This window comes from Aythya ferina (genome assembly GCF_964211825.1).
Source record: "Aythya ferina genome assembly, chromosome: 12".
Lineage (NCBI taxonomy): Eukaryota > Metazoa > Chordata > Aves > Anseriformes > Anatidae > Aythya > Aythya ferina.
Window position 1 is genome coordinate 1,736,218 of NC_140308.1, and position 13,292 is coordinate 1,749,509.

Here is a 13,292-nt window from a genome sequence, read left to right on the forward strand (position 1 = left end):
TGCACCCACAGGGCACCCCAGCTGCTGGGGGGGGGGGCAGGAGCCGGCCCCTCCCTGCTCTCCCCAGCCCCACAACCAGGTTGAACTCTAAAGCAATAGCCCCCATCCCCAAATCGGGGGGGGCACAGGGCCACAACCCCCTCCCCCCAACCCAGTGGGGTGGATGGCACCCCCCCAACCGGACTGAAAACACTTCTGACTTTTTTTTTTTTTTTTAAATCCAAATGGTTTATTTATACAGATATCTAATAAAAACAAAGCTGAGGCCACCCCAGCTTACGTGGGGGGGGCAGGAGCGGCGATATGATGCCCAGGGGGTACCAGCACCCCCAGAATAGGCACCCAGGGGGTCTCCTTGCCCCCCTGCTGTTAAAAAAACATTTAATTTGGGTGTAAAAACAGCATTTTGGGTGCCAGGTGTCACCGTGGCTGGGCAAGGAGCTCCAGTAACCCCCCCCCGACCCCACAGGACCCCCAACCCCAGTGGCTCGGGGCTCTGCGCCCCCCAGCCCCATCAGCTCGTCCCGGGCTCCTCCTCGTCATCCTCCAGCAGGAATTCCTGGATCTGCTCCTTCATCCGTGCCCTGCGAGGGACAGACCCTATGTGGGGGCCCTGCAACCCCCCCACAGAAAGGTGGGGAACCCCCTCCCCATCCATCCATCCCCTACCTGCAGCTCCTGTGCCGGGCTTCGGTGCGCACGTAGGACGGCAGCGTGGCGGGGGGGCCCTGGGGACAGCGGGACAATGGGGACAGGAGCCTCGTCCCCAATGCTCCCCGTCCCCAATGCGCCCCCCCAGGTCCGGGGGGGGGTCACCCCCGATGGCTCACCATTTCCTTGAAGGTGAGGCGGCAGCTGTAGCACAGCAGGGGGATGAAGGCAGCTCTGCTGTCAGCCCTGCGGGGAGAGGGGTGGTGAGCGGGGATGGTGGCACCAGCACTGTGTCCCCAGTGCCACCACCGTGCCCCCAACCCCGGCACCGTGCCCCCACAGCATCCCCAAACTCGCACACTCACCCGTCCCCTGTCTCCTCCGTCACCAGCGTGGGCTCCAGGGCCAGCTCCTCCTCTGCCAGAGAGCCACATGGGGACGTGGTCACACACTCGGAGTGCACGGCCACCCCCCCGTGTGTCCCCAAAAGCCCCATGTGTCCCCAAAAGCCCCTCACTCACCCCCATCAATGTCCAGGGCGCAGAGGCAGAGCAGGCAGCGCTGCAGCTCGCTGCTTGCCTCGGCGGGGGCCGCGCTCAGCTTCTCGCCTGTCCTGTGGCCATACAGAACGGGTGAGCGGGGGCACCCTGCCCGTGTGTGTCCCCCCCCACCACCCTAGGGTGCCGTACCTGTAGACGGTGCTGATGGTGGACGGGAAATCCGCCTGCAGCCCCAGGAGGAAGCTCTCCATCAGGCGGTGGATGCTGGTTTTCTCCCGGCGCTGGGCGAAGGGAACGGAGAGCGCACGGGTGGGATTTTGGGGATGGGGAGGGGGGAATCCCACAAATTAGTGCCCTATAGGGCCCGGCTGGGGGCCTCAGCACCCTACCTTGGTGCTGAGGGGCGGCGTGATGACGGTGGGGACGCCGAAGAAGTGGTTGTAGAAGGCGATCTCCTTGGCCATGTACTCCCGCATGGGCCGCACCAGCGTCACGTCGCCGTGGCGGCTGTCCACGAAACCCTACAGGAGCGTGGGTGGGGGGGTGCTGAGGGGCTGCCACCGAGCCGGGGACCCCCCCCAGGTGGCCGAGCAGCCCCCTGGGGGCTGTGCTCACCGTATCCACGGCGAGGAAAGCGCCGCGGCCCAGCGCCAGGTTGGTGAGGAGCTTGACGGCCACGCGGGTGCAGCTCTCGCCCGTCATCACCTTGGGGTAGCCCCGCGTGCGGGCGGTGTGCAGGATGAGGTGGCCCCTGGGGACACGGCGACACCGGCTCAGCCCCGCGGGTGCCACCAGGCCGTTAGGGCAGGAGGAGCCCCCCCTCCCTCACCGCAGCATCTGCAGCAGCTCCTCCTTGGCCGTCAGTGTCTCCGCCGCCTCGAAGAGCCGCAGCAGCTCCGCCGTCAGGGCGGCGGGGGGCAGGCGGGGGGCTGCCGGGTGCCCCCCGGGGCCGTGCTGGGTGCTGGGCCCCACGGATGAGGTGTCCCCGTCCCCGTCAGCCACCTCCTGCCTCTGCTGCTGGATGAAGCCCTCCACGGCCTCCTTGTAGGAGGGACAGGGCTCGCCCGCCGCCCCCGGACCTCGCCGCAGGACCGAGCCGGGCAGCTCCAAGGCCTGCAGGAAGAGATGGGGGGCGTTGGGTGGAGGCGGGCGTGTCCCCCCCCCAACTCATTGTCCCCATTTTGTGTCCCCTCTGGATCCCAGCACGTCCCTACCTGCTCCAGCGAGGCCAGGTAATAGGGGAAACCGGTCTCCTGCAGCAGGGCCTCCATCTGGGCCAGGTTCTGCTCCCGCTGCGCCGGGCTCTGCCCGCACACCGCTCCCTCTGCGGGCACACCGGGCGCGGGTGGGCAACGGGGGCACCCCCATGGGGGGGCACAACCCCAAAACGGGGACGGGGACGGGGACGGGACCGTGTCTTACCATCGATGTGGATGAGGCCGGGCACGAAGCGCAGCCTCTTGGCCGTCTCGCGGCTCAGCCCCTGGCACGGCAGTGGGGTCAGCGGGATGCCCTGCGTCCCCGGCCCCCCACCCCGAGCCCCCCACCCCGAGCCCCCCACCCCGGCCCTATTCTCACCTCCTGCACCTGCCGCAGCATGGCGCTGGATGCCGGCCCACCCGACAGCGCCAGCAGCACCTGTGGGGACAAAAGGGACAGTCACCGGCCTGGGGGTGCCCCCCGTGTGTCCCTCCTGTGTCCCCCCCACCCCGTACCTTCTCGCCGGGGAAGATGACGCGGTTCTTGCCCAGCATGGCGCGGAACTTGTGCACGAAGTACTCGCGGAAACAGGCGCTGCGGGGACAGCGTGGCACGGCCCTGAGCACCCCTGTCCCCAAGCCCCAAAGTCCCCAGACCCCGTGTCCCCAAGTCCTGATGTTCCCAAGCCTGATGACCCCCAGACCCAATGTCCCCAGACCCCGTGTCCCTGAGCCCTGATGATCCCATGTCCCCCAGATCCCCTGTCCCCCGTCCCTACATCCCCAAACCCAATGTCCCCAGACCCCATGTCCCCAAGCCCAGTGTCCTCATACCCTGTGTCCCTGAGCCCTGATGACCCCAGACCCCATGTCCCCGGTCCTCATGTCCCCTGTCCCCATGACCCCAATCCCCAATGCCCCCAGCCCCCTGGTTCCTGGTCCCCGTGTCCCCTGTCCCCGGTCCCCTCACCGGCAGAACCCATCCCCGACGCGGATGACGATGGCAGCAGCACTGTCCCCACACTTCACGCACGGCCGTGGCTGCCTGTGGGACACGGGGCTCATACTGGGGGGCACAGGGGGCAGCGACCCGGGCCCCCGGCGCCAGGACCGGGAATGGGACTGGGAATGGGACTGGGAATGGGGTGGGGACTGGGCCAGGGATTGGGAATGGGTATGGGATTGGGACTGGGATGGAGACTGGGACTGGGAATGGGACTGGGAATGGGTATGGGATTGGGACTGGGACTGGGGTGGGGACCAGGACTGGGAATGGGACTGGGAATGGGTATGGGATCGGGACTGGGACTGGGGTGGGGACCGGGACTGGGAATGGGTATGGGATTGGGACCGGGACTGGGGTGGGGACTGGGACCAGGAACAGGGCAGGGACAGGGAATGGGACTGGGAATAGGGAACGGGATTGGGAACGGGACCGGGTACGGGACCGGGAATGGAACCGGGACTGGGAACAGGACCGGGACCGGGTACGGGATCGGGACCGGGAATGGAACCGAGAACGAGATCAGGGCCGGGAACGGGACTGGGAACGGGAATGAGAACGGGACTGGGACTGGGACTGGGACTGGGACCGGGTACGGGATCAGGACCGGGACCGGGACCGGGACCGGGTATGGGAACGGGATTGGGACCGGGAACGGGAACGGGATTGGGACCGGGAACGGGTACGGGACTGGGAATGAGAACAGGAACGGGAACGGGACCGGGAATGGGAACGGGATTGGGACCGGGAACGGAACCGGGACTGGGAACGGGTACGGGATAGGGATCGGGACCGGGACTGGGATTGGGATCGGGTACGGGTACGGGTACGGGTACGGGACCGGGACCGCAGCCGCTCCCGTTCCGCTGTCCTCCCACCTGCACACCGCAGCAGGACGGCGCCGTGCGGCTCCCAATCCCACTCCCACTCCCGCGGCGCACTCCCCGCACCCTCGGTTCGCCTCACACATGGCTCCCCCTTCCCCTCCCTTCCCCTTCCCTTCCCCTTTCCCCTTCCCCTCCCTTCCCCTTCCCCTCCCGGCCCCTTCCCGTTGCCGTGCGGTGACGTCACGCGGCCGCCATGTTCCGCAGCCTGCTGGTGGCGGCGGCGCAGCGGCCCCCGGCCCCCCCCCCCGGTCCCCCCCGGGCTCCGCCGCCCCCGACCCCGACCCCGGCCCCGGTGACCCCGCTCCCCGGTGGTCCCGAGGCTCTGGAGGCTCAGTTCAGCTGCCCCATCTGCCTCGAGGTCTTCCACCGAGCCGTCGGCATCGCGGGATGCGGACACACGTGAGGAGGGGGCACTGGGGGGGTCGGGGGGGAACGGGGGGTAATGGGGTTAATGGGGGGTCACGGGGGGATTACCCATCCCCATCCCATAGCCCCATCCCATATCCCCATCCCCATCCCATAGCCCCCATCCCATCCCCATCCCATCCCATAGCCCCCATCCCATCCCCATCCCATCCCATAGCCCCCATCTCATAGCCCCATCCCATATCCCCATCCCCATCCCATATCCCCATCCCATATCCCCGTCCCCATCCCATATCCTCATCCCCATCCCATCCCATGTCCCCATCCCCACCCCACCCCATCCCATCCCATCCCATCCCATCCCCATCCCCATCCCATATCCCCATCCCCAACCTATATCCCCATCCCATATCCCCATCCCCATCCCATATCCCCATCCCATATCCCCATCCCCATCCTATATCCCCATCCCATATCCCCATCCCCATCCCATCCCATATCCTTATCCCGATCCCCATCCCATATCCCCATCCCATATCCCCATCCCCATTCCATATCCCCATCCCATATCCCCATCCCATATCCCCATCCCATATCCCCATCCCATATCCCCATCCCATCCCATCCCATCGTGCTGCAGTAGGGTAGAAGGGCTTGGGACACTGCAGTGGGGATCTGGGGTCACCCAATGGGGATCTGGGGTCACCCAACAGGGGTCTGGGTGCACCCATAACCGCAGCACACCCCTGACACCACCTCTGTGCCCTCCTCCAGCTGCTTTCTGGGCCACCCCGGCCACACATCGAGGACGTGGCTTTGCTTGGTGCCACATCCCGGTGTCACCCATCCTCCTCCCCAGCCCTTTTGGGGTTAGGGAGCTCAAGAAAGGGACCCCCCACTGCAGTAATCCCCCAAACACACTGCAGGCGGCCCTAAATGTGTCCTCTGGAGCTCCTGGGACCCCCGCACCCCATCCCAATCTGCCAGCCTGGGCAATTCCTCCCCATGCAGCTACTCCTCACTGGGTTTTGGGGTTCCCTGAGGCGTGTAGGAATCCTTGGGATCCCCAAACCCGTCCTGCACCAGTTTTGGGGTCTCACTCCCTGCTCTCCCCGTGCCCCCCAGGTTCTGCGGGGAGTGCCTGCAGCCCTGCCTCCAGGTGCCGTCCCCGCTCTGCCCGCTGTGCCGCACGCCGTTCGACCCCAAAAAGGTGGAGAAAGCCTCCGGCGTGGAGAAGCAGCTCTCGTCCTACAAGGCCCCCTGCAGAGGCTGCAGCAAAAAGGTAACGCGGGCAGGGGGGCTCAGCACGGCCCCAAATTGCCCTGCAAGACCACGGGGAGAGGGCTGCTGCCCCCCGAGGTGAGCGGGGCTGTGATTTGTGGGGTTTTCCTGCACGCTGAGGTTTCCCTGCAGTGCAGGAGAGGCCGAGACAAAGCAGCTCTGCTGCTGCTCCCAGGATTTGGGATTTTGCTCGAGGTGCTGGGATCCCAGCAGCTGGGGCTGGCTGTAAGGCCGTGCCGGAGCAGTTTGGGGTTGGCGCCTGTCAGCAGTTCCTCTTTTGGGAAGGAGAACGGAGCTAACGCTGCAATAACGCATTTATTTTTTGGCGTATGAACCCTGGGGGCTCGTGCAGGGAGCGTGCGACCCCAAATCTCCCTGTCCTGCAAGGAAGGAGGGGCTGGGCAGCATTTCCACGCCGGCGTGGGTCATCCTCTGCAGCCCAGAGTTTGCTCTGATGTTGGTTGGCCAAAATGCAGCCAAAATGTGGCCAAAATGTGGCCAAAACGCTCTGGTTTGGGGGAGTGGAGGCTCCGGTGCTGTGCCTGGCAGGGGGAGGTGTTCCCATAACCCCTGAGAACGTTTCTTCTCTCCTATTTCTCCAGGTGACCCTGGCCAAAATGCGGTCTCACGTCTCGTCCTGCGCCAAGGTGCAGGAGCAGATGGCCAACTGCCCCAAATTCGTCCCCGTTGTCCCCACGTCCCAGCCCATCCCCAGGTACCGTCGTGGGGAGGCGCAAACCTCACGGACGTTCCCCTCCATCCTCTCTAGAAACCCTAAAACCCAAGCGTGGGCTGGGGTGGGATTGGTCTGGCTTCTCCCACGGGCAGGGGGGACGCAGCAGAAGGGGGAGCAGCATCGGGGGTGGCCGGGGGAGGTTGGATGAGGTCGATCCCGGTCCTTGGCAGGGCTCTGAGCTTGTCCTCGCTCCCTCCAGCAACATCCCCAATCGCTCCACCTTCGTCTGCCCGTACTGCGGGGCCCGCAACCTGGACCAGCAGGAGCTGGTGAAGCACTGCATGGAGAACCACCGCAACGACCCCAACAAAGTGGTGAGCGGGGCTGGGGAGAAGGGGGAGAACCGCTGGGAATCTGGGAATCCAAATCTACCCCATGACAGATCCTGCCTCCTGCGCCACCAGCACGCGGAGCCGCTGCTGGAGGGAAGGCACAGCCGGGTTTCGAGCTGGTTGAGTTGGTTTTAAACCTTTAAATCTTTTTTTTTGATGGGATGAACCAGCTCTGTCCTACAACGTGCTGGTGCTGGGCTTGCTCTCCCCGCTCCTGACGAGGTGGGGAGCTCGCAGCTCCGGGGTCGTGCTCCTATTCCTGCATTTAACCCGTCAGCGAGCTAAAAGCAGCCTGGCCACGCACCCAAGGCTTTGTGCACGTGCTGTGCCCGCACAGAGAAGCACCCTGAAGGGAGCTGGAGGTGGCTCGGTGCCCACGGGTCACCTTTCTCCTGTCCCTGCCCTCCGCAGGTGTGCCCGGTGTGCTCGGCCATGCCCTGGGGGGACCCCAGCTACAAGAGCGCCAATTTCCTCCAGCACCTCCTCCACAGGCACAAGTTCTCCTACGACACCTTCGTGGTGAGTATGGCTGCGAGGAGGAGCAGCCGCCTTCCCCGCGTCCCACACACCGCCCCTAGAGCTTGGGAGAGCTCCCGGGTGCTCAAGCTGCTCGCTAGCACACACAGACCCAAAAAAAAACATCCCAGGAGGAGCAGAGAAATGTTCTCGCTCTCTCTGAAGATGTTTTTTTCTTCCATGTGCTCCGTTAAACTCTTTCCCTGAGGAACTGTAACACAAAAGCCCTTTTCTTCGAGGCTTCACGTGGGGGGACACGAGGAAGAGGGGGGCAGGGGTTGCTCCTCTGTGTGTGGTCGGGGTGCGACCCTGCAGCCTCGCGGGGCCCAGCGGGTGGTTTTCGTAGCCTCCTGGATTTCGTAGATAAGATTTCAGAAAAAGGAACCTCTGACTGTTTACGGAGAAGTACCCGCAGCCCAGGAAGTGATTAATGCCGTGTGACCTGCCTGGGGTGCTCGAGAAGCCTGTGGCTCTGTGGAGAGCTCTGCCTTTGGCCCTGCTTTCTCAGACAGGCTCCTTCGATCCCTGGCTGAGAGCAGGGGCGATGTCAGGAGGTTTAACCCAGGGACTGGGGCACAAATACGGGGTACCCCAAAGAGCGTGGTGTTCCGGGACCGTGCAGCCCTGTTTTCCAGCCCGCAGCTCCTCACCAACCCTTATTTTTTTTTAGGACTACAACATCGACGAGGAGGCGGCACTGCAGGCTGCTCTGGCTCTGTCTCTCTCCGAGAACTGAGGGCTGCCGCGGAGCTTCTCTTCCCTTCGGCCTCCCCCTCACGCCCCTTTTGCACACTCGACCTTCCCGCTGGGGCGGCACGGGGCTCGTGGCCCCCCGGGACCCTCCGCCTCTCTTCCCTCTTCTCTCCGGGCTGATCCCACCTCCCTGAAGAAGGTGGAGACCCCTCGGCCTCACGGCGGGGCGAGCGGAGACGTCGCTGCCGGGAGCAGAGAGGCGTCCGTGCCGAAGGGCTGGGATCCTTCCTCGTGTCCGTGCCCGGAGCATACGCACCTGTACCCAGAGCTATTTATCAGTAGATGCTTTTCGGCACCGTTCGTCTTCATGCTCTTTGTCGCAGTTCGATAGGCAGGTAAAAAAAACAAACAAAACAAACAAAAAACGACACCAAACGAGGCGTTTTGTGCAGAAAATGCCCCGGTTCTGAACCACGCCCGGCCACGGCCCTTTCTGAAAAGATAGAAGACAGCACGGAGCGGTTTGGGTTTTTTATAAACCCTGCGAGGTTATTTCTGGAGCCGTCGGTCTGTCCCGTCCCCCACGCCGCAGGCAGGAGGGAGCTGCCTCATTTTCCTGCAGCCCGGAGCAAGACTTTTGCCCTCGTGTGCCCCGTGAGAGCAGCGGGCTCGGGGCTGTCCCGACGCCCAGGGGAGCTCCCCAAACTCCCACCCTCCTGGTTTTGTACCGCCTCTTGCCCTTGGGTTTTTCTATACGAACTGGCAGGCTGCCTTTTCCACGTTTTGTAGAGCGGGAGCAGGAGCTCTTTCCTCTTTACGCTGCAATATCCGTCGCCGGGGACGAGAGTATTTTTATGGAACGTTATTAAGAAAGTCTATTTTTTAAGAAAAAGAAAAAAAAGAAAAAAGACTAAAAACGAAAACCAAACGCGCTGTGGATTGGGAACCGGGTGGGAGGGAGGAGCTGGACCACGGCGAGCGTGCACGTTTCCTCCTCCATCACCTCCGGGCTGCCCCCTTCTGCTCTCAGCTTCCCTGCAGGAGGTGGTCAGCGCCTCGTCGCTCAGCCCCACGGCTCCTAGATGGGAAGAGGAGCGGGCAGCAGCGTGCTGGGAGCTGCCTGGTGCAGGACCAGCTCTCCTCTTTGGGTTCTCCGAGAGCTTCTTGCGTGGCTCTGGTCCCCGAGCTGCTACCTCCTGGCTGGGCTCTGCGGGATCTCGCCGTGCTCGGCGGCTGGAGCAGCTCTTCCGAGCTGGCTCCTGGCACTGCTCCGGGCTCTGAGTGCTGGCGCAAGGCTGGGGGCTGGATTTCCTTCCTCTCTCTGTGCCCGCTGATCTCTCAGACGCTTGTAATTAAAACACGAAGCGCTGCTGGAGAGCCAGGACCATGGGGTTCGTCCCGCTGGGCTCGCACAAACTCTGCTGGGAATCACCCGAGTTGGATTTTTTTTTTCCTCCAGAACTGCAGCGCTGCTGGAAGCCCGTGGCCACAGAGATGGAGCGTGGCAGGAAAGGATTTCACCCAGCAGCTTCCAGCCCCTGCATCCTGCAGCAGCAGCACAAACCCTTGCAGGCAGGGCTGCTCTGAGGGATGCGCCGTGGTGTCCCCGTGCCAAACGTGGCAGTCCCCGCGCGGTGCCCAGGCACCCTGCCGCCCTTTTGGGGTGGCACCGAGGGGACCGAGGCTCACGGGGACATGCCCATAAGGCTGGGCAGTGCTCAGGAGGGCAGCAGCCCCCCACCCCGTGCGCTGAAGGGATGCTTCGGGGACCCCAAGGTGCTCGTTTGGGGCTGTGTCCCCGTGCCCTAAATGTCGGGGTGCTGCCGCTGCTGTGCCCTGGGGCTGTGGGGTGCCCGTGCCATTGGTGTACCCTGGGTTCTGCTGTCCCCATCCCTGCTCAAAGCATCCCTTTGTGGTGTATCCGAGTCCTGGCTCCCTCCAGCTCTGCTCTAGCAATACTGGCTTTTTCCTACAAGTCGTACCGAGTCTTTTGGGGTCCGTGGGGTCCCTTTGGGGCAGGCACAGACAGCGTCTGCTCCCCTGGCAGAGGGCAGGGAGGAGCGGGGGCTTCCCTTCCCAGCACCTGCCCAGCTTGGGGGCTTCCCCTGCTCCCAGTGGGACGGAGCAGGGGGATCTGGAAGGGACCCAGCCGCGTTTCCCCATCCCCTTTTTTTTGGCTGGGACTCTCAGGTTAGAGGGCTCTGGCCCGTGCCGCTCTGGAGGATCTGGGGCAGCGCCATGACCGCCTCCATCTCCCTCCTCCTCTTCCTTTTTGCCCCAAAAATGTCAGAGCAGGGGCAGCAGCGGCTGCTTTCCTACAGCACTTTAAGGCCGTGCAGGCAGCTCCTGCCTCTCGCCCCCTTGGCACGGGGTCGGGTCCGGCCCCGGCCGTGCTCACAGTGCTCCCCCCGACTTTTTGCATCAGGACTAGGACTTTTACTGAGACACACCGTTTTGGTTTGTTTTTTGAAGAAGAAGAAAAATAATCGACGATGTATTTGTAGCAAGCCATTTTTCTCAATAAAGGCAGTTTCATCCACGGGTGCTCTGGGTGTGCGGGGACGGGGCTGGGGGTGCACGCCACCGAGGGGTCCCTTCTGGGGGCTGCTCCCTCCGTTTTTACGGCCCCATCCCCTGCCTTATTAAGTGCTGCTGTTAATTGCAGGGCTTGGCGATGCTGTTACACGTCCCTACCGTGCCTGGTGCTGGCAGCGGGTCCTGGAGCAGGCGGGAGGTGCTGTCCCCATCGCTGGCACCGTCCCCAAAGCCCCGCTGGGCGCAGGCCAGGGCAGCGCCACGGGTGTCCCTGCCCTGGGTGCCCCGGGGAGGGGTCCTGGCTCTGCGCCCCCGCCAGCCGCCCGGGGTTCCCCAGGGCTGCAGCACAGCCGGGTGCCTCTGCCCAGTTGCTTCTTCCAGCCCGGGCACCGGCTGCGTGCAGCCCTACAAGGGCTCACCCCGTGCCCTGCTCGGGGCAGAGGCGTTGCTGCAGCTCCTGGATGCAGGGGAGACCCCCCCCCGGTGAGCCCCGAGGGTCATTGGGGTGGCCAAGGAGGGAGCTGGACCCGGGGATTGCTCCCTGCTGGGGGTGGGTTTGGGGTTTGAGCCGCGCACTGGGGGTGCTGGGGGTTAAACTGGGGTGAACTGGTCCTCGGAGAGGTGTTTGTGGGTCCCCACAAACCAAAGCTGTGCCCTAACCCAAGGGCAACACCCAGGGGGATGCTGTGGGCGGTGGGATCCCATTTGGGGGATGTGTAGGGTGGCCGTGCCAGGGTAGGGGACGGGGCTGTCCCCACCACGGTCCCCGTGCTGGTGGCCAAGGCCAGCCCTCGGGCAGCGGTTGGCGCCGGGGCTCCCCGGGGGGCTGCCCATGCTAATGAGCCCCGGGGGCCTCGTGGCACCTGCTGGCACCCGCGGGGACACGGCGGGGGACACGACGGGGACACCGAGCTCGCCTGCTGGCCCGGCCATGCCCCGTTCCTTCCTGGTGAAGAAGAAGCCCCCCAGCACCCGTGGCCAGCTCCATGCCCGTGGTGAGGCTGCCCCAGGGACCCTGGATCCGAATTGGTGCCTTGTGGGGGGGGAATTCCTGGGGCTGGGGGTGTGGGACCCTCCCCACCATCACATCCCACTCACATGGGGGTCCCTGTGCTAATTTTGGGGGGGCTGGCGGTGGTTGCAGGGTGCCACGGTGCCCCAGGGGATGCGCAGATTTTTGGTACCTCCAGCCCCAGATGTGCTGGGGGGGGGGGGGCTGTGGCATCCCCATTCCCTTTTTGTTTTTTTTTTTGGGGGGGGGAAGGACCATTTCTGCCCAGTTTTGCAGTGCACAGGGGTGGGCACGGGGGTGGGGGGATTACAATTAGGGGGGGGACAACTTGTTGTGGACAAGCCCCAAGCCAAGGGCAACCCTGGGGGGGTCTGGTGATGGGGATAGCCCCCCCTTCACCCCTCACTTTGCCCCCCCAGAACCTGATGGCTCCTGCTCCTCCTGCTCCACCCCCCCCCTGCCCGACCACGACCCCCTCCTCGCCCGCCTCTCCTTCCCACCGCCCCCCTCCACCAAGAGCCCCCCGGACCCCGCAGGCACCCGCAGCCCGGGCACCCCCTTGAAGGACAACCAGACCCTCAACCGGCTGGGGGGGGCGGCCGGACTGGGGGTCCCCAAGCCCTGCTGCCCCTTCCCGGCCCCCCCAAGGCGCTGGTTCAGCTGCGGGCGCTGCGCCAGGGCGTACGGCAGCCTGGGGGCCCTGAAGCTGCACATCCGCACCCACACCCTGCCCTGCGTCTGCAACCTCTGTGGCAAAGCCTTCTCCCGGCCCTGGCTGCTTCAGGGCCACCTCCGCACCCACACAGGTAAGGATGACCCCCCCCGGGTGCTCGCTGCTTCATCCACCCCCCCTTTTTCCAGCCCCCCTGCCTCAGTTTCCCCTGGCGCACAAAGCTCTCCGGTTGCGGGCACCCACCCAGCATCCCCATGCAGCACCCTGGAGCTGCGCAGGGGGGATTTGGGGTGGGATGGGGGTCCCTAAACACATGTCCCCCCCCCCAGGGGAGAAGCCCTACGCCTGTCCCCACTGCGGCCGAGCCTTCGCCGATCGCTCCAACCTCCGCGCCCACCTGGGGACCCACTCGAGCACCAAGCGGTACCGGTGCCGTGCCTGCGCCAGGACCTTCTCCCGCATGGCACTGCTGGCACGGCACCAGGACGGGGGGTGCTGTGGGGCAGCCTGAGCCCCCCCCATAACCCCAGAGAGGGCTGTGGGCACTGTGCTGTGCCGTGCCACACCGTGCCATGCCATGCCATGCCAACACAATGCCCCAAGGAAGGACTGGAGAGCACCACGGATGTCCCCTGCGGGTCACCAAAGCCATCTTCTGCTCCCCAACGGCTCCACCGCGGCCCCCAGGACTGGAGGAATCTCTTGGTTGTGCCCCCCACCCCGTGCTGTGGGCACCAGGGAGGGTTTTGGGGTTTCGTCTGCAGTCATTAAAAGCGGAGCTGGGCGCTGCGGGTGTGAGTGGCGAGGCTGTCCCTGATCGCTGCCCGGCTGGCATTGTGTCCCATCAGCACCAGAGCACCCCCCAGGGACCCCAAAATTATGGGGACCACGGTGTCCCCATAAATGTG

The 13,292-nt window shown here is 64.6% G+C and overlaps 3 protein-coding genes across 3 annotated transcripts; 2 read left to right on the forward strand and 1 right to left on the reverse strand.

The window, feature by feature from the left end:
• Positions 1-200: 200 nt before the first annotated feature.
• On the reverse strand, positions 201-4,330 carry CTU2 (cytosolic thiouridylase subunit 2). Its single transcript, XM_084533015.1, has 15 exons — positions 4,232-4,330; positions 3,321-3,395; positions 2,867-2,945; positions 2,730-2,789; positions 2,574-2,634; positions 2,366-2,475; positions 1,981-2,264; positions 1,767-1,902; positions 1,541-1,672; positions 1,341-1,432; positions 1,173-1,264; positions 1,017-1,068; positions 831-897; positions 670-728; positions 201-584 (listed from the first exon to the last, which is right to left on the reverse strand). Exons 1-15 carry the CDS (start codon positions 4,321-4,323, stop codon positions 515-517), a joined length of 1,461 nt encoding a protein of 486 aa, XP_084389141.1. The 5' UTR covers positions 4,324-4,330; the 3' UTR covers positions 201-514.
• Positions 4,331-4,433: 103 nt separating this feature from the next.
• On the forward strand, positions 4,434-10,703 carry RNF166 (ring finger protein 166; the record flags this gene model as incomplete). The annotated part of the gene is made up of 6 exons (XM_084533196.1): positions 4,434-4,639; positions 5,732-5,888; positions 6,490-6,602; positions 6,823-6,937; positions 7,367-7,474; positions 8,142-10,703. 6 exons carry the CDS (start codon positions 4,434-4,436, stop codon positions 8,205-8,207), a joined length of 765 nt encoding a protein of 254 aa, XP_084389322.1. The 3' UTR covers positions 8,208-10,703.
• A 927-nt stretch (positions 10,704-11,630) lies between these two features.
• SNAI3 (snail family transcriptional repressor 3) lies at positions 11,631-12,895 on the forward strand (the record flags this gene model as incomplete). Its single annotated transcript, XM_084533429.1, has 3 exons — positions 11,631-11,694; positions 12,131-12,517; positions 12,714-12,895. 3 exons carry the CDS (start codon positions 11,631-11,633, stop codon positions 12,893-12,895), a joined length of 633 nt encoding a protein of 210 aa, XP_084389555.1.
• Positions 12,896-13,292: the final 397 nt, after the last annotated feature.

Bases quoted from the DNA above. Each gene is read 5' to 3' on its own strand.
- CTU2 (XM_084533015.1), bottom strand. From the start codon at position 4,323: ATGTGTGAGGCGAACCGAGGGTGCGGGGAGTGCGCCGCGGGAGTGGGA. The intron at 1,265-1,340 runs GTACGGCACCCT...GTATGGCCACAG, and splicing joins ACCATCAGCACCGTCTACAG to GACAGGCGAGAAGCTGAGCG. The intron at 898-1,016 runs GTGAGTGTGCGA...CTCTCCCCGCAG, and splicing joins ACGGAGGAGACAGGGGACGG to GGCTGACAGCAGAGCTGCCT.